The sequence below is a fragment of the Oncorhynchus nerka genome, linkage group LG25 (assembly GCF_034236695.1).
Source record: "Oncorhynchus nerka isolate Pitt River linkage group LG25, Oner_Uvic_2.0, whole genome shotgun sequence".
Lineage (NCBI taxonomy): Eukaryota > Metazoa > Chordata > Actinopteri > Salmoniformes > Salmonidae > Oncorhynchus > Oncorhynchus nerka.
This window is the reverse complement of record NC_088420.1, coordinates 16,337,593-16,359,488: the sequence shown is the minus strand read 5'-3', so window position 1 is coordinate 16,359,488 and position 21,896 is coordinate 16,337,593. Positions and strand designations below refer to the sequence as shown.

At 43.3% G+C, this 21,896-nt stretch overlaps 2 protein-coding genes across 6 annotated transcripts in view; both read right to left on the bottom strand.

Moving 5' to 3' along the window:
• The window catches only part of LOC115109077 (ras-related protein Rab-3B-like), a 13,755-nt gene extending 10,523 nt beyond the window's left edge, over positions 1-3,232 (bottom strand). The window contains exons 1-2 of the mRNA XM_029633657.2: positions 3,149-3,232; positions 2,155-2,379 (exon numbers count right to left, since the gene is read on the bottom strand). Of these exons, the coding sequence (XP_029489517.1) occupies positions 2,155-2,379 (225 nt within the window). The 5' untranslated portion in view covers positions 3,149-3,232. The remainder of the gene's footprint in view (positions 1-2,154; positions 2,380-3,148) is intronic.
• LOC115109075 (ATP synthase mitochondrial F1 complex assembly factor 1-like) lies at positions 3,181-21,896 on the bottom strand. 5 transcript variants are annotated; one of them, XM_029633656.2, is made up of 10 exons: positions 21,668-21,755; positions 19,164-19,235; positions 18,712-18,820; positions 16,414-16,467; positions 16,201-16,275; positions 16,032-16,082; positions 15,855-15,902; positions 7,650-7,745; positions 6,486-6,593; positions 5,376-6,118 (listed from the first exon to the last, which is right to left on the bottom strand). In XM_029633656.2, exons 3-10 carry the CDS (start codon positions 18,721-18,723, stop codon positions 5,939-5,941), a joined length of 624 nt encoding a protein of 207 aa, XP_029489516.2. In that variant the 5' UTR covers positions 18,724-18,820; positions 19,164-19,235; positions 21,668-21,755; the 3' UTR covers positions 5,376-5,938. The 5 variants fall into 5 exon arrangements, with proteins under 5 accessions (XP_029489515.2, XP_029489516.2, XP_029489514.2 ...); XM_029633655.2 differs by lacking the exons at positions 5,376-6,118; positions 19,164-19,235 and adding an exon at positions 3,181-3,296 and having other exon boundaries at positions 21,668-21,896; XM_029633654.2 differs by lacking the exon at positions 19,164-19,235 and having other exon boundaries at positions 5,376-6,156; positions 21,668-21,896.

The following is a 21,896-nucleotide window of genomic DNA, read 5'->3' as shown; positions in this document are numbered from 1 at the left end:
ATTGAAAGCAAGTCTAAGGGATCACAGTAGACCTTTTCTAAGGGGTGCAACTCTCAATTTCTATGGTTCCGTTGAAGACGGAAGGGATCTTTTACTTTCAGTTTTGTACATCAGCTTCAAATATTTTTGGTTATTGAAAATATATTTCACAGCGGTTTATATGGTACATTGATTCTATACACTCTAGAGTACTTGTTTTGTCACATAAATTATGTGAACTATTAGAATTTTAGCTACCATGAAATCGTGGAGTGATTTCTGCATATTTCACCTTTAAACATTTTTTAAAAGCAGTTTAAACTTTAAAGGCCCAATGCAGCCGTTTTTATCTCAATATCAAATCCTTTTAGGATAAGAATGAAGTACCTTACTGTGATTTTTGACCATTTAATTGAAAACAATAAACAAAAATAGCTTCTTAGCTAAATAAATTTCTCAAGCTAGAATGGTGGTCTATTCAAACAGCTCCTACACTAAAAGGGCATCATCATCATTTTCACAGTGTTGTTTTAACCTCATAGTTTGGAAATATATTTAAAAACACGTTTGACTGCACTGGGCCTTTAAGAATTGTTTTACAATGGAGGCTGTGCTGTTGCTGTGTGTATATGTACAGTACCAGTCATAAGTTTGGACACACCTACTCATTCAAGGGTTTTTCTTTATTTGTACTATTTTCTACATTGTAGAATAATAGTGAAGACATCAAAACTATTAAATAACACATATAGAATCATGTAGTTACCAAAAAAGTGTTAAACAAAGCTTTGCACACTCTTGGCTTCTCTCAACCAACTTTGATCATTTGCTTTAGCCTGCCTGGAGTGCCAGAAGGGCGGGGCTTGCATTTTTTTTTTTACTATTCTATTGGTCCAACCAGGCATGCTCAATCCCGCACAGATGAACTATTTGAAATGATTTGAACCCAGATCTGCATTCTACACCACTGGTTCTAGAGAAGCACTGGGTAAATAGGCTAGGGTGGCAGCGTAGCCTAGTGGTTAGAGCGTTGGACTAGTAACCGGAAGGTTGCAAGTTCAAACCCCCGAGCTGACAAGGTACAAATCTGTCGTTCTGCCCCTGAACAGGCAGTTAACCCACTGTTCCCAGGCCGTCATTGAAAATAAGAATGTGTTCTTAACTGACTTGCCTGGTTAAATAAAGGTCAAATTAAAATAGGCAGCAACCCTAAGTTTGCTGTAGTTTGCTGTAGTGGAGCTCTGCTCTCACAGAGCCAGTGATGGCATTACTGTATGTTTTTTCAAGATTGTCGCTGCTGCTGCCAACATCAATCGCGCCGCAGCTGTTTTGAGAGGGACCACACAGCATTCTATTTTTACACCTCCAGCCTGGCATTGAAGACGGGCTCAATCTGCACTGATTACCACTCTCAGTTTATCACAAATTGCAATTTACTCTTGCAGTCGAGTCTGCATAGCTCCTCCCCACACCCCCACCACCCCCTGTATACCCTCTGTGGGTTCTTACCCCTTACCCCTCACTCAATTACCTCACAGAATCTCGCTGTTGGGGAGTAATGTGAAGAGCTGCTGCCATGACAACAATCATTATTCAATGATGCAAGCTCACCAGAAGCTTCTGTCTCCCTAGGCCTGCAGGGGAAATACTGTGTGCGTGTGTGTGTGTGTAATTTATCTACAATACAGTCATGACATCGTCCTGGCTGTAGTTACAAGGATTGGGTGCAATTGTGAATGTGGAGCTCAAGCCAGAAACAAATACTAAATGGATCAACAAAGCATAACCCAGAAGAGACTGAACATAATAATCATTATGCACATAATAACATGATTATCTATCCTGTATTTAGCCTACTTGTGCATAATTATTATAATCCTTATGCACAGTGCACTCAAGCCCTGTATCTTGATCAGTGGACTTTTAGCATGTATAACTAACTGCAGAATGACCATATAGGCCTAATTGAATGAAATATGATCCTCATCTTATGTTCAGTCTGATCAAGCTCAGACTGACTGAAAACAGGTGACAAAAACTTCAGCTGCATCACATGGCACATTTATGGTGACATAGATATAGAATAGAACACAATAGAAACATAATAGCTTCAAAATCCACAAGGTGATAATAAATTCAGTTTGAATTGACTAGAGAAAACGGTCTACAACTCACCCATATCTGGAGCTTAACCCTCTTGTCATTCCTGTAGACAGTCTTGACTTTGAAGTCGATGCCCACTGTGCTGACGAAAGAGTTGCTGAACGAGTCGTCTGCGTAGCGGAACAGAAAGCTGGTTTTTCCCACGCTGCTGTTTCCAATGATGAGGAGCTTGAACATGTAGTCAAAGTTCTGGTCGGAGCCATCTCTCTGCCCAAAGCGCTGGTCTGCCTTCGCCATCTGTGGAGCATTCATCACGTGGGCAGCAGGCAGACGGGTGGATGAGTCAAGAAAAGGTAGAAGGAGGAAGTGGAGGACGCTATATCAAATGTTTCAGTCATTTGCAGGAAACCATGGTTACTGGACAAGTATAGTAGGGCTATAATGTGATGTTGTGGAATGTCGAATCCATTATCAACACATTTGAGTTATACGTTGAACATCTTCTAGATAGGATCTCAGCAAAGTCATGACACTTGGAGAAACGCATGTTGCCTATTAGCCTATAATATATCATTAACAAAAAGGGATTTTTAATACACAATGGCGTTAACTGGATATGTTAACATAGTTGAATTTATTTCAGTCATGTGCTAGTTTATTTTTAATGTGTTTTGTCGGCTATGTATGTAGGCTAAATGGTTTGTCAGTGCAAATATTCTGCATTAAAACAGGTTTAAGGCTAGGTGTGCTCCATTATTCAAAACAGAAGAATAAAGCTCTAACTCAAAGAGCAACGTTTATAAGATAACATCTTCATTCAGATAAGCCAGAGACATCCATGTCTGTATACAGCAGGCTTGTGAAACCATCAATGGACGAATTGATGCCATCGTTATGCTTGAGGCACAGGTGTAGCTACTGTGCAAATATATCATTTGACACAAGGGAAATTGTCTTAGGCCACATTATGGTACTGCTGTCAGAGACAACGACCGATACAGTTACTTCTGTAATTATAAATGTATACGGATAACAGGTAAAATGCCAATACATAATGTTTTATTACCTCTATAAATCTTCTGTGGGTGGTTCTGTTCTCGCAGTTCTTCGTTGGCTCGCCTACTGAACTGAGCTGTAGGCTATGCACCTGACGAAGTCAACTCGTTGGCGAAGCGACCTCTTGATTATCGATATGAATCGGCTTCTGACTTAATCTGTAAAGAGATTGGATAACCTATAAAGTGATGGGAGTCGAATTGCGAGTGTTGGGTGAAAAAAATGTCAGAAGCGAAATAATGAATGTTTATCATGCGTTCCTATATTGCTCTACGCGGCCATAAACATTGTCGACAGACATCCTGCAATTTACAAAGGTGCTGAAAAGAAAAGGTCTTAAAAACAGGAACTCCGCTGTGAATGAATGTACCAAATTTCCAGACAGACACACCTCTGTAGGAACAGTAGCCTATCAGATCACCTGACGGCATTAGAGGAATTTGCACGGGTGAGACATGACTCATTCATGAAATACCAATAAAAATGTAGTTATACATTTATTTATAGCAAGTGGTACCAGAGGCAGCCGAAAGCACCGCGCCATGTTTACATTGATTGAGCAAAGTACACATGCAACCGGAAAAGCATCTATGCATTGTTCATAACCGTACAAACCAGGGTAGCTATTTTGCATGTTATGAACGTTCCTTTTGAATTTATTGTAACAATATATCAGGACACTAAATAAATGGGTGCAACAGGTGAATGATACTGTATGTGGCCAGTCATACCGCTCAAGTTGCAACTATGTAAAATAAGTGAACACAGAAATTGTCTAAACATTCTTTCAGTATTACAGTTACTCTACAATATAAACTCAGGAAAAAAAAGAAGTGTCCCTTTTTCAGGACACTGTCTTTCAAAGATAATTAGTTAAAATCCAAATAACTTCACAGATCTTCATTGTAAAGGGTTTAAACACTGTTTCCCATGCTAGTCCAATGAACCATAAACAATTAATGAACATGCAGCTGTGTTAAGACACTAACAACTTACAGGCGGTAAGCAATTAAGGTCACAGTCATGAAAACGTAGGACACTAAAGAGGCCTTTCTACTGACTCTGAAAAACACCAAAAGAAAGATGCCGGGATCATAGCTCATCTGCTTGAACATGCCTTAGGCATGCTGCAAGGAGGCATGAGAACTGCAGATGTGGCCAGGGAAATAAATTGCAATGTCCATACTGTGAGACGCCTAAAACAGCGCGACAGGGAGACTGCCTGCCCTCGCAGTGGCAGACCACGTGTAACAACACCTGCACAGGATCGGTACAGCCGAACATCACACCTGCGGGACAGGTACAGGATGGCAACAACTGCCCAAGTTACACTAGGAACGCACAATCCCTCCATCAGTGCGCAGACTGTCCGCAATAGGCTGAGATAGGCTGGAAAGTCCAGCCTATTGTACGGCAGGTCCTCACCAGACATCACTGGCAAAAACATTGCCTATGGGCACAAACCCACCGTCACTGGACCAGACAGGACTGGCAACAAAAAAAAGTGCTCTTCACTGACGAGTTGCGGTTTTCTCTCACCAGGGGCGATGGTCGGATTCGCATTTATCGTCGAAGGAATGAGCGTTACACAGACCTTTACTCTGGAGCGGGATCGATTTGGAGGGTCTGTCATGGTCTGGGGCGATGTGTCACAGCATCATCGGACTGAGCTTGTGGTCATTGCAGGCAATCTCAACACTGTGCATTACAGGGAAGACATCCTCCTCCCTCATGTGGTACTCTTCCTGCAGGCTCATCCTGACATGACCCTCCAGCATGACAATGCCACCAGACATACTGCTCGTTCTGTGCGCGATTTCCTGCAAGACAGGAATGTCAGTGTTCTGCCATGGCCAGCGAAGAGCCCGGATCTCAATCCCATTGAGCACGTCTGGGACGTGTTGGATCGGAGGGTGAGGACTAGGGCCATTCCCACCAGAAATGTCCGGGAACTTGCAGGTGCCTTGGTGGAATAGTGGGGTAACATCTCATAGCAAGAACTGGCAAATCTGGTACAGTCCATGAGGAGGAGATGCACTGCAGTACTTAATGCAGCTGGTGGCCACACCAGATACTGACTGTTACTTTTGATTTTGACCCCCCCCTTATGTTCAGGGACACATTATTTCATTTCTGTTAGTCACATGTCTGTGGAACTTGTTCAGTTTGTCTCAGTTGTTGAATCTTATGTTAATACAAATATTTACACATGTTAAGTTTGCTGAAAATAAACACAGTTGACAGTGAGAGGACGTTTCTTTATTTGCTGAGTTTACTTATATGTACAAATATACTTATGTACGAAATCTCATTGTACACTCCATTGTTTTGAAAACCAAATTCCTGCAGTTATTCTATCTAAAAATAACAAGAATATTTGGAAGGGGAACACCATACACGAAATGGCACTCTATTCTGTGTATAGAGCAATACCTTCCACAAGGGGTCATAGTGCATTACATTTGACCAGAGGCCTATGTACAGTATAGAGTGCCTTATGGGTTGTAGGCTGGGTTCTGACAGGAATATGAGACTACTGTCAAGTACAACAGTAAGATGGACAGGGGAGAGGTGAAAAATAACATTTAAGGCTTTGATAAGATTAAATAACATTGATTCATTACATCATCTATGCCCGGGAATTTAGCATACATTTTGACTGATGCATCTGGTCAACCAGGTCATTAGTGCCAAGCAAAAGACGTCATTCTCGCAAACGCAAGATTGGCACCAAATGAATGACCATGTGCCAATCCCTTTGTAAATTGGAGCAAAATTTCACTGTCTGACAACTCTTGATCTAGTTCCCAGAGGTGAGAGCAGGATTGACGCCACTCTGTTCCAACTCAGCAATCACTGCCATGTGTTTAAAGTCAGCTGGTTTGTGGTTGAAGGTCTCCACCAATCTAAAAATCTCCTGCCGCTGGGTTCCGTAGAACAGCTGCACCTGATTGGCCAAGCACTGAGCCAGATGTACTGTCTGCAAAACAGGAGTATTAGGCTAAAAGCCTTCCCCCACTTGGACCAAACCAAATAAAACAAGCTATAAATTAGAAAAAGTTATCTGGTAATTACAGTGCAAAAAAATACCAGAGGTGAATGACATTGCTGTAATCTACAGAACACCTACTTGACTAATTACCATTTCACATTGCACAGTTGTTGATATAATTGATTAAATGTGCCGTGTGTATACAGTAGTGATTAGCCTGTATGAGTAAAGCTTATGTTGAATGTGGAGTATAACTGGGCTGCTGCCTTCTAACATTGACCTCAACATCATTATTTTTTATAGATTTTTAAAGTGGTGTTACATCAGGAACAATGGCTTATTAGAAACAGCTTACCATGAACTTAGGGTCCATCTCAGCAGTCATGAGCACTACACCCTTGTCTTTCTGCAGATCAGAATAGTGGTAGAGGATCAACTGACTGGGGGCGTGCTCTCCCATGGTCTGTGGAGGGGGTCAGGGAAACACCAGAGTCGATATAGTATAGAATCTACACCACAGATAAAACAAGTTATCTAGGACTATAATCGTATTTCTATACATCATATACTGAACAAAAATATAAAACGCAACATGTAAAGTGTTGGTCTCATGTTTCATGAGCGAAAATAAAAAGATCACAGAAATTTTCCACACGCACAAAAAGCTTATTTCTCTCAAATGTTGTGCACAAATTTGTTTACATCCCTGTTAGTGAGCATTTCTCCTTTGCCACGATAATTCATCCACCTGACAGGTGTGGCATATCAAGAAGCTGGTTAAACAGCATGATCATTAGACAAGTCAAAAAAGGCCACTCTAAAATGTGCAGTTTTGTCACACAAAACAATGCCACAGATGTCTCAAGTTGAGGGATGTGAAATTGGCATGTTGCTGCAGGAATGACCACCAGAGCTGTTGCCAGATAATGTAATGTTAATTTCTCTACTATAAGCGGCTTCCAAAGTCATTTTAGAGAATTTGGCAGTACGTCCAACCGGCCTCACAACCGCAGACCACATGTAACTAAGCCAGCTCAGGACCTCCACATCCGGCTTAGTCACCTGCGGGATCGTCTGAGACCAGCCACCCGGACAGCTGATGAAACGGTGTAGTATTTCTGTTTGTAATAAAGCCCTGTTGTGGGGAAAAATGTATTCTGATTGGCTGAAATCTATAGATTGGGCCTAATTTATTTATTTCAATTGACTGAATTCCTTATATATGAAATTGTTGCATGTTGTGTTTATTTTTGTTCAGTGTTGAAACCCATGGTGTTGTTTGGGTGAGCTAGGAAGAGGGGCTCCCGAGTGGTGCAGCGGTCTAAGGCACTGCATGTCCGGCCGTCATCGGTAGTCCCATAGGGCGGCACACATTTGGCCCAGCATCGTCCGGGTTTGGCCGGTGTAGGCCGTCGTTGTAAATAAGAATTTGTTCTTAACTGACTTGCCTAGTTAAATAAAGGTTCAATTAAATCAAACATTAAAAGAGGAGCTATAAGATAAATGATATAGGAGTTACCTGGACATTGATCAGGGACGTGAAATGCAGTTCGTAGTCCGACCACTGCCCCAGGAAAAATTCATAGCCCTCCTTTTGTGGTAACGCATACAGGAACTGGATGTCGGGGAGTAACACATTGTTATATCGGTGAGTGATACCTTTAAATGTTTTTGTATTCAACTATCAGATAGATTAAAACCATTCAACATGAGTTGCAATAGTGGACTCATGAGTATAACATTTCTAAAAATAAAAAAATGAAATGCTGGGTATTAAATCATCTCAATTAACTGTTGTCCATACATTATTCAGGTTGTGGTCAACATGTTATGGAAGCACTGAATATTAAAGCTTCTCTTTCTTTGCTTGTACAATACTGCCATCAAGTGTCCTTTTGATGCATGATACTCCTCAAACAACCACATTTGCTCGGTCACCATGCCACACAATGTGTGCAATGTCATTGTAAACACACTGCTTTATCATCAACCTTTGAACAAAGTACAGTACAGTTCTACTAGGCACAAAGCTTCTGAATCGCTGTATCTCCAGCTCACCGCATGAAGAGGAATAAACAGACTCACCCCATCGCGACGTCCCCCAAAGGTTAACTCTCTAGCCCTCGCTATCTCCCTGCTTGCTAATTCGGCCTGCTAACGGCTAGCTTGTCAAGCTCCGGTCCGCTAACTGCTACCTTGTCTAGCTCGGGCCTACGAACTGTTAGCTTGTTAGCACAGGCCTGCTAACCGTCTGAACCACCGCGTCCCAATCACTCTCTGACCCCATTTACTTTCTATCTCTTTTTGATTTTTAATTTGTTTATACCTTCCGGAAACCTGCCTCACCCAATGTGATACGGAATCGCTATTACTTTTACTCTTATTTTTATGACACACTCAAGAACCTCCAGACGCTAACCAGCTAACTAGCTACAAGCTAGTTAGTCATTGTTAGTTTTTTAAAACCTGGATAACACTCGCCAGCCCAGCCCCCTGCCCATCCACCGCTGCCCCTGGACACTGATCTCTTGGCTACATAGCTGACGACGCTGGACTGTCCATTAATCACGGTACTCCTTTCTGCTTGTTTGTCTTACCCGTCGGCCCCGTTGCCTAGTCAACGCCATTTTACCTGCTGTTTGTTGTGCTAGCGGATTAGCCTCGCCTACTGTTTTTAGCTAGCTTTCCAAATTCAACACCTGTGATTACTGTATGCCTCGCTGTATGTCTCTCTCAGATGTCAATATGCCTTGTATACTGTTGTTCAGGTTAGTTATCATTGTTTTAGTTCACAATGGAGCCCCTAGACCCACTCTGCATACCCCTGTTACCTCCTTTGTCCCACCTCCCACACATGCGGTGACCTCACCCATTACAGCCAGCATGTCCAGAGATACAACCTCTCTCATCATCACCCAGTGCCTGGGCCTACCTCCGCTGTACCCGCACCCCACCATACCCCTGTCTGCGCATTATGCCCTGAATATATTCTACCATGCCCAGAAACCTGCTCCTCTTATCCTCTGCCCCCAACGCTCTAGGCGACCAGTTTTGATAGCCTTTAGCCGCACCCTCATACTACTCCTTCTCTGTTCCGCGGGTGATGTGGAGGTAAACCCAGGCCCTGCATGTCCCCAGGTACCCTCATTTGTTGACTTCTGTGATCGAAAAAGCCTTGGTTTTATGCATGTCAACATCAGAAGCCTCCTCCCTAAGTTTGTTTTACTCACTGCTTTAGCACACTCTGCTAACCCTGATGTCCTTGCCATGTCTGAATCCTGGCTCAGGAAGGCCACCAAAAATTCAGAGATTTCCATACCCAACTACCCAACTCTGGACAGGGTTGGAGCGATCTGGTCGCATCCGCGCTTCGGTCTGCAGGTTGTATAACTTTTTCATTACATTTCATTATAGTACAACGGTCTGATTTGTCTAATCTTAGCAATTTCCTCTTAGCTAGCTACATAGTCAATCAAAGATAATTGCGTAATTATCGTATTTCAACACGTTCACCGTCTACCGTAGCACTGTAGTACTATCACACTCAACTGAACGTCTTGATTAGTGTAGTGTTAGCTAGCTAGCTAGCTACATAGTTGTCTTTGCTGTCTTCGTATCCAAGATAATTGTGTAGCTTAGAGTGTGGAGTCTTAGAGTGATAATTGCGTTATTATCGATATCTGCCTGCAGCTAGCATACGTTCACCGGCTACCGTGTGTAGTAACATCACACTCAACCGACACTTGATTAGTGTAGTATTAGATAGCTACATAGTTGTCTTTGCTGTCTTCAAATCCAAGATAATTGTGTAGTTTAGAGTGTGTAGTCTTAGAGTGATTATCTTAATTCACCAGAAGTTAGCTAGCCAGCTATTTTGTCGTCCTTAACGTAGGAGACACTCCTAGCTAGCCAATAGCCAGCCAACGTCTACTGAATAGAACTTTCGCATTCCAGCTGTCCTCCACAGGTAGTATCACTTTTTCAATTTCATTACAGTCCCAACGGTGTGATTTGTTTGATCGATAGCTAGCTACCCATCTAGCTTCAGCCGTCTTTGTTTCAAAGATAATTGTGTAGTCTAGAGCGTTTTCTAGGTTAGCTAGCCAGCTATTGTCGTTCTCCTAGCAACGTGTGCTAGCTAGCTAATAAGCAGCATTGTAGAAACTTCACACTCAACGGTAACGACTTGATTAGGGTAGTGTCAACAACGCAGCTAGCCTACCCCAGCAGTACTCTATCATTTTAATCATTTTAGTCAATTAGATTCTTGCTACAAACATTCTGTAGTCCCTTGTCATTCCAATCTCCTCTGCATTAGCGTAGCCTCTTCTCTAGCCTGTCAACTATGTGTCTGTCTATCCCTGTTCTCTCCTCTCTGCACAGACCATACAAACGCTCCACAACCCAGCCACCTTGGTGGTCCCAAACAAGTTCCAGGTCTCCGGTACCTCTGGAACTGCCGATCTGCGGCCAACAAGGCAGAGTTCATCTCAGCCTATGTCTCCCTCAGTCCCTCGACTTCTTGGCTCTGAACTGGATCACCTCAGACAAATACACTCCTACTGCTCTCTCTTCGTCCGCCCACGTGCTCTCGCAACCAGGATTCTGGTCAGCGGGGTGGTGGCATCCTCATCTCTCCCAAGTGGTCATTCTCTCTTTCTCCCCTTACCCATCTGTCTATCGCCTCCTTTGAATTCCATGCTGTCACAGTTACCAGCCCTTTCAAGCTTAACATCCTTATCATTTATCGCCCTCCAGGTTCCCTCGGAGAGTTCATCAACTCTGAGCAATGCCTTGATAAGCTCCTTTCCTGAGGGCACTCACCTCTCACAGTTCTGGGCGACTTTAACCTCCCCACGTCACTCATTCCTCTCTGCCTCCTTCTTTCCACTCCTCTCCTCTTTTGACCTCACCCTCTCACCTTCCCCCCTACTCACAAGGCACTACCTCTCTCATCTTTACTAGATGCCTCCACTAACCTCATTGCAACTCCCCTCCAAGTCTCCGACCACTACCTTGTATCCTTTTCCCTCTCGCTCTCATCCAACACTTCCCACACTGCCCCTACTCGGATGGTATCGGACCCAACCTTCGCTCTCTCTCCCCCGCTACTCTCTCCTCTTCCATCCTATCATCTCTTCCCTCTGCTCAAACCTTCTCCAACCTATCTCCTGATTCTGCCTCCTCAACCCTCCTCTCCTCCCTTTCTGCATCCTTTGACTCTCTATGTCCCCTATCCTCCAGGCCGGCTCGGTCCTCCCCTCCCGCTCCGTGGCTCGACGACTCATTGCTCACAGAACAGGGCTCCGGGCAGCCGCAAAAGGAGGAAAACTAACTCCCTGCAGACCTGGCATCCTTTCACTCCCTCCTCTCTACATTTTCCTCCTCTGTCTCTGCTGCTAAAGCATTTTCTACCACTCTAAATTCCAAGCATCTGCCTCCTAACCCTAGGAAGCTCTTTGCCACCTTCTCCTCCCTCTTGAATCCTCCTCCCCCTCCCCCCTCCTCCCTCTCTGCAGATGACTTCGTCAACCATTTTGAAAAGAAGGTGCAAGAACCTCTGACCTCTTTCTCCCCTCTCTCTCAGATGACATCAGAACAACCTGCCCGCTTGGTTATCCCTCCTCTCTTCTCCAGACCATCTCCGGTGACCTTCTCCCTTACCTCACCTGCCTCATCAACATCCCTGCACAAAAACATCCCCCTTCTGAAAAAACCTACACTCGATCCCTCCGATGTCAACAACTACAGACCAGTATCCCTTCTTTCTTTTCTCTCCAAAACTCTTGAACTCTCCCACCTTCTTGATCCAAATCAGCAGGTTTCAAGACTAGTCATTCAACTGAGACTGCTCTTCTCTGTATCACGGAGCGCTCCGCTGCTAAAGAACTCTCTCTCCTCTGCTCTCATCCTTCTAGACCTACGGCTGCCTTCGACGTGAACCAGATCCTCCCTCTCCACCCTCTCCGAGTTGGGCATCTCCGGAAACCTGACAGGTCGCTCCTACCAGGTGGCCAGAATCCGTCTCCTCACCACGTGCTCTCACCACTGGTGTCCCCAGGGCTTGCTATCTCCTGCTATACACCAAGCACTTGGCTCTGTCAACCTCCAAAAAGACGTTAATCTTCTCCTTTCCCCCTTCTGGGACAGGTGTGATCTCTGCATGTCTGGCATGTGAGACGGATCATCAGAACCTCGCACCTCTCTCCCAGCTGCCCACTGCATCACGGTTGAGTCCTCGTCCCAGGCGCTAACCCTGGACAACACCCTGTCTTCTCAAATAACATCAAGGCGGTGGCCCGTTCCTGTAATGCTCACAACATCCAGAGTACGACCCTGCCTCACGAAAGGTCCTAATCCAAACTTGTCATCCCCGTCTGGATTACTGCAATCGCTGTTGGCTGGGCTCCCTGCCTGTGCCATTAAACCCCTACAACTCATCCAGAACGCCATGCCCTTCCCAAGTTCTCTGGCTCCTCCGCTCTCTCCACTCCAACTCGCATCCGCTACAAGACCAACAGCGGCACCTCACCTGCCTCCAGGCTCTGATCAGGCCCTACACCCAAACAAGGGCGCCCGCCCGCTGCTCTGCAAGATAGAACTCCAAAGGGGGCGGAGTCAATCACAGTCACCTGAAACCCCACCTCTTTAAGCAATACCTAGATAGGATAGCCTCCTTCTCCCCCCCCCTTAAAAGCAAAGTAATGTCACTGGATGTCATCCAGGTCCATACCCAAACAGTGTAAATGTAATGTAATACTAACATCTTTGAAAAGAACTACCAAAGGGCGGAGTTGCAGTCTACAGAGAGCCAGAAATAAGTCTCTTCGAAAACCCTCCAGCTCCCAGCTGCTGCCCTGTGCCCTGACACCATTTGTGAATTGATCGCCCCCATCTAGCTTCAGAGTTTGTTCTGTTAGGTGACCTAAACTGGGATATGCTTAACACCCCGAGTCCTACAATGTAAGCTAGATGCCCTCAATCTCACTCAAATCATCAAGGAACCCACCAGGTACAACCCTAACTCTGTAAACAAGGGCACCCTCATAGACGTCATCCTGACCAACTGGCCCTCCAAATACACCTCCGCTGTCTTCAACCAGGATCTCAGCGATCACTGCCTCATTGCCTGTATCCGCCACGGAGCCGCAGTCAAACGACCACCCCTCATCACTGTCAAACGCTCCCTAAAACACTTCTGTGAGCAGGCCTTTCTAATCGACCTGGCCCGGGTATCCTGGAAGGACATTGACCTCATCCCGTCAGTTGAGGATGCCTGATCATTCTTTAAAAGTAACTTCCCCACCATTTTAGATAAGCATGCTCCGTTCAAAAAATGCAGAACCAAGAACAGATACAGCCCTTGGTTCACTCCAGACCTGACTGCCCTCGACCAGCACAAAAACATCCTGTGACGGACTGCAATAGCATCGAATAGCCCCCGTGATATGCAACTGTTCAGGGAAGTCAGGAACCAATACACGCAGTCAGTCAGGAAAGCGAAGGCCAGCTTCTTCAGGCAGAAGTTTGCATCCTGTAGCTCCAACTCCAAAAAGTTCTGGGACACTGTGAAGTCCATGGAGAACAAGAGCACCTCCTCCCAGCTGCCCACTGCACTGAAGGTAACACGGTCTCCACCGATAAATCCACGATTATCGAAAGCTTCAATAAGCACTTCTCAACGGCTGGCCATGCCTTCCGCCTGGCTACTCCAACCTCGGCCAACAGCTCCGCCCCCCAGCTCCTCGCCCAAGCCTCTCCAGGTTCTCCTTTACCCAAATCCAGATAGCAGATGTTCTGAAAGAGCTGCAAAACCTAGACCCGTACAAATCAGCTGGGCTTGACAATCTGGACCCTCTATTTCTGAAACTATCTGCCGCCATTGTCGCAACCCCTATTACCAGCCTGTTCAACCTCTCTTTCATATCGTCTGAGATCCCCAAGGATTGAAAGCTGCCGCAGTCATCCCCCTCTTCAAAGGGGAGACACCCTGGACCCAAACTGCTATAGACCTATATCCATCCTGCCCTGCCTATCTAAGGTCTTGAAAGCCAAGTCAACAAACAGGTCACTGACCATCTCGAATCCCACCGTACCTTCTCCGCTGTGCAATCTGGTTTCCGAGCCGGTCACGGGTGCACCTCAGCCACGCTCAAGGTACTAAACGATATCATAACCGCCATCGATAAAAGACAGTACTGTGCAGCCGTCTTCATCGACCTCGCCAAGGCTTTCGACTCTGTCAATCACCATATTCTTATCGGCAGACTCAATAGCCTCGGTTTCTCGGATGACTGCCTTGCCTGGTTCACCAATTACTTTGCAGACAGAGTTCAGTGTGTCAAATCGGAGGGCATGCTGTCCGGTCCTCTGGCAGTCTCTATGGGGGTGCCACAGGGTTCAATTCTCGGGCCGACTCTTTTCTCTGTATATATCAATGATGTTGCTCTTGCTGCGGGCGATTCCCTGATCCACCTCTACGCAGACGACACCATTCTATATACTTTCGGCCCGTCATTGGACACTGTGCTATCTAACCTCCAAACGAGCTTCAATGCCATACAGCACTCCTTCCGTGGCCTCCAACTGCTCTTAAACGCGAGTAAAACCAAATGCATGCTTTTCAACCGATCGCTGCCTGCACCCGCATGCCCGACTAGCATCACCACCCTGGATGGTTCCGACCTTGAATATGTGGACATCTATAAGTACCTAGGTGTCTGGCTAGACTGCAAACTCTCCTTCCAGACTCACATCAAACATCTCCAATCGAAAATCAAATCAAGAGTCGGCTTTCTATTCCGCAACAAAGCCTCCTTCACTCACGCCGCCAAGCTTACCATAGTAAAACTGACTATCCTACCGATCCTCGATTTCGGCGATGTCATCTACAAAATGGCTTCCAACACTCTACTCAGCAAACTGGATGCAGTCTATCACAGTGCCATCCGTTTTGTCACCAAAGCACCTTATACCACCCACCACTGCGACTTGTATGCTCTAGTCGGCTGGCCCTCGCTACATATTCGTCGGCAGACCCACTGGCTCCAGGTCATCTACAAGTCCATGCTAGGTAAAGCTCCGCCTTATCTCAGTTCACTGGTCACGATGGCAACACCCATCCGTAGCACACGCTCCAGCAGGTGTATCTCACTGATCATCCCTAAAGCCAACACCTCATTTGGCCGCCTTCGTTCCAGTACTCTGCTGCCTGTGACTGGAACGAACTGCAAAATCGCTGAAGTTGGAGACTTTTATCTCCCTCACCAACTTCAAACATCAGCTATCCAAGCAGCTAACCGATCGCTGCAGCTGTACATAGTCTATTGGTAAATAGCCCACCCATTTTCACCTACCTCATTCCCATACTGTTTTTATACTGTTTTTTTATTTTTTTATTTACTTTTCTGCTCTTTTGCACACCAATATCTCTACCTGTACATGACCATCTGATCATTTATCACCCCAGTGTTAATCTGCAAAATTGTATTATTCGCCTACCTCCTCATGCCTTTTGCACACATTGTATAGACTGCCCATTTTTTTTCTACTGTGTTATTGACTTGTTAATTGTTTACTCCATGTGTAACTCTGTGTTGTCTGTTCACACTGCTATGCTTTATCTTGGCCAGGTCGCAGTTGCAAATGAGAACTTGTTCTCAACTAGCCTACCTGGTTAAATAAAGGTGAAATAAAAATTTTAAAAATAAATAGAAATGCTTACCACAGGGTTGCACTTAGCTCTGTTGAAAATCACTTCAAAAACGTGGGCCTAAAATAGAGCAAGAATGATGTAATTGTAATGATGTAATTGTAATGATGTAATTGTAATGATGTAATTGTAATTATCTAATTGTTAAACTACTGTCAAAAGTGTTATCTGACAAAATGGCAAACTTACTGGTATGACGGCACTTATGGTGTCTTTTGTGGCATAATATTGCCTCCAAAGCTGAAAACAAAATGAAAGTTACATAAATGGGTTTTATTCCTCGTATGAAAACATGAAAAATAATGTTCTTTACATAGATATGCAAGGTTTGAATTACTCTAAACATTTAAACACGTACCTCTGCAATTTCTTCTCCTGACTTATCCTGGATCAAGTCCAAGTTCAGGATAGATCCTAGGGTCTGTGCAAGAAACTTTAAATGGTATTATCCAGGTGGACAGGGTGATTTACCCTCATACAAATCCATGGGCTTTAAAACCTAGTGTAAAGCAGTACACAAAATTCAACCGAATTATGCAAATTGTATTAATACATTGATTTGACTTCTCACCTTGTCTTTGGTGAATCTGCCTGAACCATCAACCTGGTTGTCACGCTTCTCTAACTGCAAATAAGATAAGTTTTGTTGCATATGAATGGATGTCAATCAAACATATTGGCACAAAGGCTGTCAGAACATCTAGGGGTTGGCAAAAACATTGTTTCAGTGTAAAGAATTGTACAACCGTGGGACACACTCCTAAGCAGCAGAGGGTAATCCATTACACCCAACAAAAAGTGTTACATAGGCAAGTCAGTTAAGAACAAGTTCTTATTTACAATGACGGCCTACCCCGGCCAAACCCGGACGACGCTGGGACAATTGTGCGTCGCCCTATGGGACTCCCAATCACGGCCGGATGTGATACAGCCTGGAATCGAACCAGGGAATGTAGTGACGCCTCTTGCACTGTGATGCAGTGCCTTAGACCACTAGGGTCAATATACAGAGCCTTCAGAAAGTATTCATACCCCTTGACCTTTCCACATTTTGTTATGTTAGAAATTGGGATTAAAATTGATTTAATTATTTTCTTTTTTTCACACTTTTTTCTTTTTTACAATCTACACAAAATACTCAAATATCAAAGTGGAAGAAAAATTATATCTACTAATACATCTTGATTAGATAAGTATAAACCCCTGAGTTAATACATGTTAGAATCAACGTTGGCAGCGATTACAGCTGCGAGTCTTTTTGAGTAAGCCTCTACGAGCTTTGCACACCTGCATTGTACAATGTTTGCCCATTATAATTTTAAAACTCATTTACATTTTAGTCATTTAGCGGAAACTCGTATCCAGAGCGTATGCCAGACATCCATTTTCAAGTCTTGCCATAAATGTTCAAGCCAATTTAAGCCAAAACTAATTAGGCCACTCAGAAACATTCAATGTTATCATAGTAAGCAACTCCAGTGTATATTTGGCCTTGTGTTTTAGGTTATTGTCTTGCTGAAAGGTGAATTTGTCTCCCAGTGTCTGTTGGAAAGCAGACAACCAGATTTACCTCTAGGATTTTGTCTGTGCTTAGCTCTATTCCATTTCTTTTTATCCTAAATAACTCCCTAGTCCTTGCTGATGACAAGCATTCCCGTAACATGATGCTGCCATCACCATGCTTGGAAATATTAAGATTGGTACTCAGTGATGTGTTGGATTTTCCACAAACATAATGTTTTGTATTCTGGGCAAAAAGTACATTACTTTGGTGCCTTATTGCAAACAGGATGCATGTTTTGGAATATGTGTATTCTGTACAGGCTTCCTACTTTTCACTCTGTCCATTAGGTTATTATTGTGGAGTAACTACAATGTTGTTGATACATCCTCAGTCACCATTGGCCTCATGGTGAAATTACTGAGCAGTTTTTTTCCTCTTCGGCAACTGAGTTCAGAAGGAAGCCTGTATCTTTGTAGTGACTGGGTGTATTGCTACACCATCCAAAGCGTAATTAATAACATCACCATGCTCAAAGGGATATTCAATGTCTGCTTCATTTTTTTACCCTTCTACCAATAGGTTCCCTTCTCTGTGAGGCATTGGTAAACCTCCTTGGTCTTTGTGGTTGAAATTCACTACTCGACCGAGGGACCAATCGTTCAAAAAACATGTTAACCATTATTATTGCACTCAGAGTGAGTCCATGCAACTTATTGATTCAAGACATTTTAGCAAATTTCTAAAAACAAAATTCCACACTGTAAGGTATTGTGTGTTGATCAGTGGCACAAAACCTCAATGAATATCCATTTTAAATTCAGGCTGAAGTGTGGAAAAAGTCAAGGGGTGTGAAAACTTTCTTTAGACACTGTAGCTTAATACGTCGGCCGGTGATAGCTAGCTAATGCTAACCCTAGCTAGGTACCCTCTGATACATTGCTGCGTCCGGTCCTCTCACAACCCCTCCAATTACATTGGAACTTTCTCTACTGTTTATCTGGGTGGTTGGTCCAAATGACGCCAGGAATGATTATTAAACTTCTCAAAACGCTGGTATTGGGTTCAGATTCCTATAACCTGAAGCATAACCACACAATCTAAATACACGCCATTAACACATACCAGCCCAGCTCGTGCTTACATGGTTGTGCGCATGAGTCAGGTGAAATCATGAACCCAGAATATTTTTTAAAAGTTTCCTAGCATCATAAGGACAAACCACCCAGACAACCAGCTTATAGAGGGCCTGCGAGGTCAATTTCCAAAATCAAAACACTGGGTTCTATTAGATTGAAGACTTGCTTGCCATCAACCGTCTGGTCCAAGGGACTAAGGTCAATATAACCTCCGACCTTAGTAACCTACCTCCTGCTCCATGAGTTTGACGAACTCTGATTGTTTAGAGTGTCCGAGTGGCTCCCGTTTAATTTCATTTCGCTTCTCGAGCCGAGCATTGAACTCCTGCGGTTTGGCACTGAAAAAAATAAAATAAAGGCTGGTTAGGAAATCCCTAAGTTCAAAACTAAGCTACAGTTCACCCTAGATATGAAAGACAAAATGGTAAAAAGAACAGTGTATTTTGTAGCAGGAAACATCTCAGAGGAGAGTGACTGTCATGACTTCAGTTAGGCCTTTAATTATCCAGACCAGGACAAAAGACTTACAAGCTCTACAATATCAAAGTTAGCTCTGGCTAGTAGTTATTAGTACTGTCACTCAATCCTTGTCCTGGTATGTGCAGGCTTTTGTTCCTGCCCAGTACTTAAAAAAGCAGTGAATTCTCTTGATTAAGTTAGTTGAATCAGGAGGGTAAGTACCGAGTAGTAGAAATTTCAGATTAGAAGTCTTCTTGGGTCTCAGAAATGACACCCGCAGAATCCCCACCCAACCTAGAAATAATTTAAAAAAAATATATATATAAATATACGACCAGATCCGACCCAAACATGTCATAGATTAGAGAGACCGGGTCGGGTCTGTATTGGATCCAAATTGGGAGGCAGGTAACCTAGTGGTTAGAGAGTTGGACTAGTAACCAGAAGGTTGCAAGATCGAATCCCTGAGCTGACAAGGTAAAAATGTGCAAAAGATGGGCAAAAGAACACAGACAGAGGAAGATTGGAAAAAAGTGTTATGGACAGACAAATATAAGTTTGAGGTGTTCGGATCACAAAGAAGAACATCCGTGAGACGCAGAAAAAAAGAAAAGATGCTGGAGGAGTGGTTGACGCCCATCAAGCCAATCCAACTTGTGGGAGGTGCATCAGGAAGCATGGGGTGTAAACTCTTCAGATTACCTCAACAAATTGACAACTAGAAGCCAAAGATCTGCAAGGCTGCAATTGCTGCAAATGGAGGATTATTTGACAAAAGTTAAGTTTGAAGGACAGAATTAATATTTCAATTAAAATCATTAATTATAACCTTTTCAACATCTTGACTATATTTCCTATACATTTTGCAACTAATTTCATGTACGTTTTCATGGAAAACAAGGACATTTCTAAGTGACCCCAAACTTATGAACGGTAGTGTATTTCTACAGCGCTGGATAAAAATAAGAGACCACTGCAAAATGATCTATTGACTATTTATAGGTATGTGTTTGGGTAAAATGAACGCTTTCTCTGGTTTTACTATTTATAGGTATGTGTTTGGGTAAAATTAACGGTTTCTCTGGTTTTACTATTTATAGGTATGTGTTTGGGTAAAATGACATCTTTTTGTTTTATTCTAGAAACTACTGACAACATTTCTCCCAAATGTATTTGGAATTTATGAGAAATGTCAGTAGTTTATAGAATAAAACAAAAATGTTAATTTAACCCAAACACATACCTATAAATAGTAAAACCAGAGAAACTGTTTTTTTCCAGAGCTGGATATATCCGTTTTATAGAATTAACCTATACAATTTTAAGTTTGGTTTGAAAGAAAAATCATCCAAGCCACAGCGCCCAGGGAGGACGGGTCCAAATCCTACTACAGTCACATGCATGTAAGACGTTTTGATATTTAAATACTAATCAAAAAGAACAGATTCTGATGTTTCCAAATAACCTATCTTTGCCAAACAACTCGCAAAGAAAAATGAGTGGACGAGCTATGCTTGAAATGATACCTTTTTGTCAGAATTGCCGTGATACCATGCGTTCCACACATGGCCACTCACGACACCCAAAAGCACTAACATAATTAAATAAAACATATGCTATTATGTTTGTTAAAAAAAAAAACATTTTCATATTGTTCCCTAAATTAAAAATAATGGATTTCCTTCTGATGGCGTATGTTAAAAATGTAGCCTATTTATAAATAAACACTTGAATTGTGTTAATGGTTATTTTTTAGATTAATAAGTGCTTTTGTATTCTTTGAAATACATATTTTTTTTATCGTATTCTAATGTCACCTAAAACCTTCATAAACAACCACCTGATACATTTTGTGATAGCATTGGAATGTTGAGGCATGCGTCAGCTGAATTGGGATGCCTCGAATATGATACATTTTTGTTTGTCATTTAGAAATAAAACTCTAAACACTAATTTTGGTCTGGTCAGTATTTCACACAGACCTGAGGTGTGTGGCCACCAAACAGGACTCCAAGTGTCAACTTCAGATTTGTGGAACCATGTGTCATCGGGTTGGGGTGGACCCGTGAAGGCCTCTAGTTCAGATAGCAAGCTAGTACTACACTGGAACAAAAAGCCAATACACGCCACACTCAGTTGACCAAGCATTAGCAAGGATGAGAAATCTGCAGCAATCAACATTCATTATAACCCCATCTCACGCTGTACCATTCATGTCAAAAGCCAAGATATCGTTATCTAGCTGGGTGTATTCATTATGCTGATTCTGTTCCAAAACGTTCTCGGTTGCAAAACGTCAACAAATCGTTTACTCCAAACGGACAAAGTTTTGGAAAAGTAGTTATTTAACTAAATCAGGTAGGTTCCTCCCCGTTACGTTTGGTTGTCAAACGGTCAACTTTTTTTCGAATACGTAATGAACACAACCTTGAGACCAGGGGTGTATTCACTAGGAACCAAACGAAACGGGACTAACCTGAATTTGTCCAATAACTCGTTTTCGTAGGAAAAAGTTATGGACTAATGATTTCACCCCTGCTAGCTAACGGTTGGCAATACTTGGCTAGCTGACTACACATGGGAAATTAATTTGACAAACAGTGAAAGTTGCGCACCAAGATTAGCTAGCACCCAGTGTTATTGCCATGTAAATGTAGGTAAGTTAGCAAGCTAACGTTAAATTAATATTTGCTAGCGTGTGACTTTTTTTTCGCTTATAACGTTACCTCCTTAGCTTTCTGATCTTTTCCTGATATTTATTATAATATGGATTGTCCTCCAGTTCCGGCTCTTTCTCCTTCTTCACAGAAAATGCTCTAAACTGCGACGGCACTAGGCCAGGGATGAGCGGTCGGATTCCAGTTGCCCTGACCGCTAGCATCCCACGGTACAAACAAGACATTTGCACCATGGCGGCCGCCATCTTTCCCCCTTCGCCCTCGTCGCACATAAATA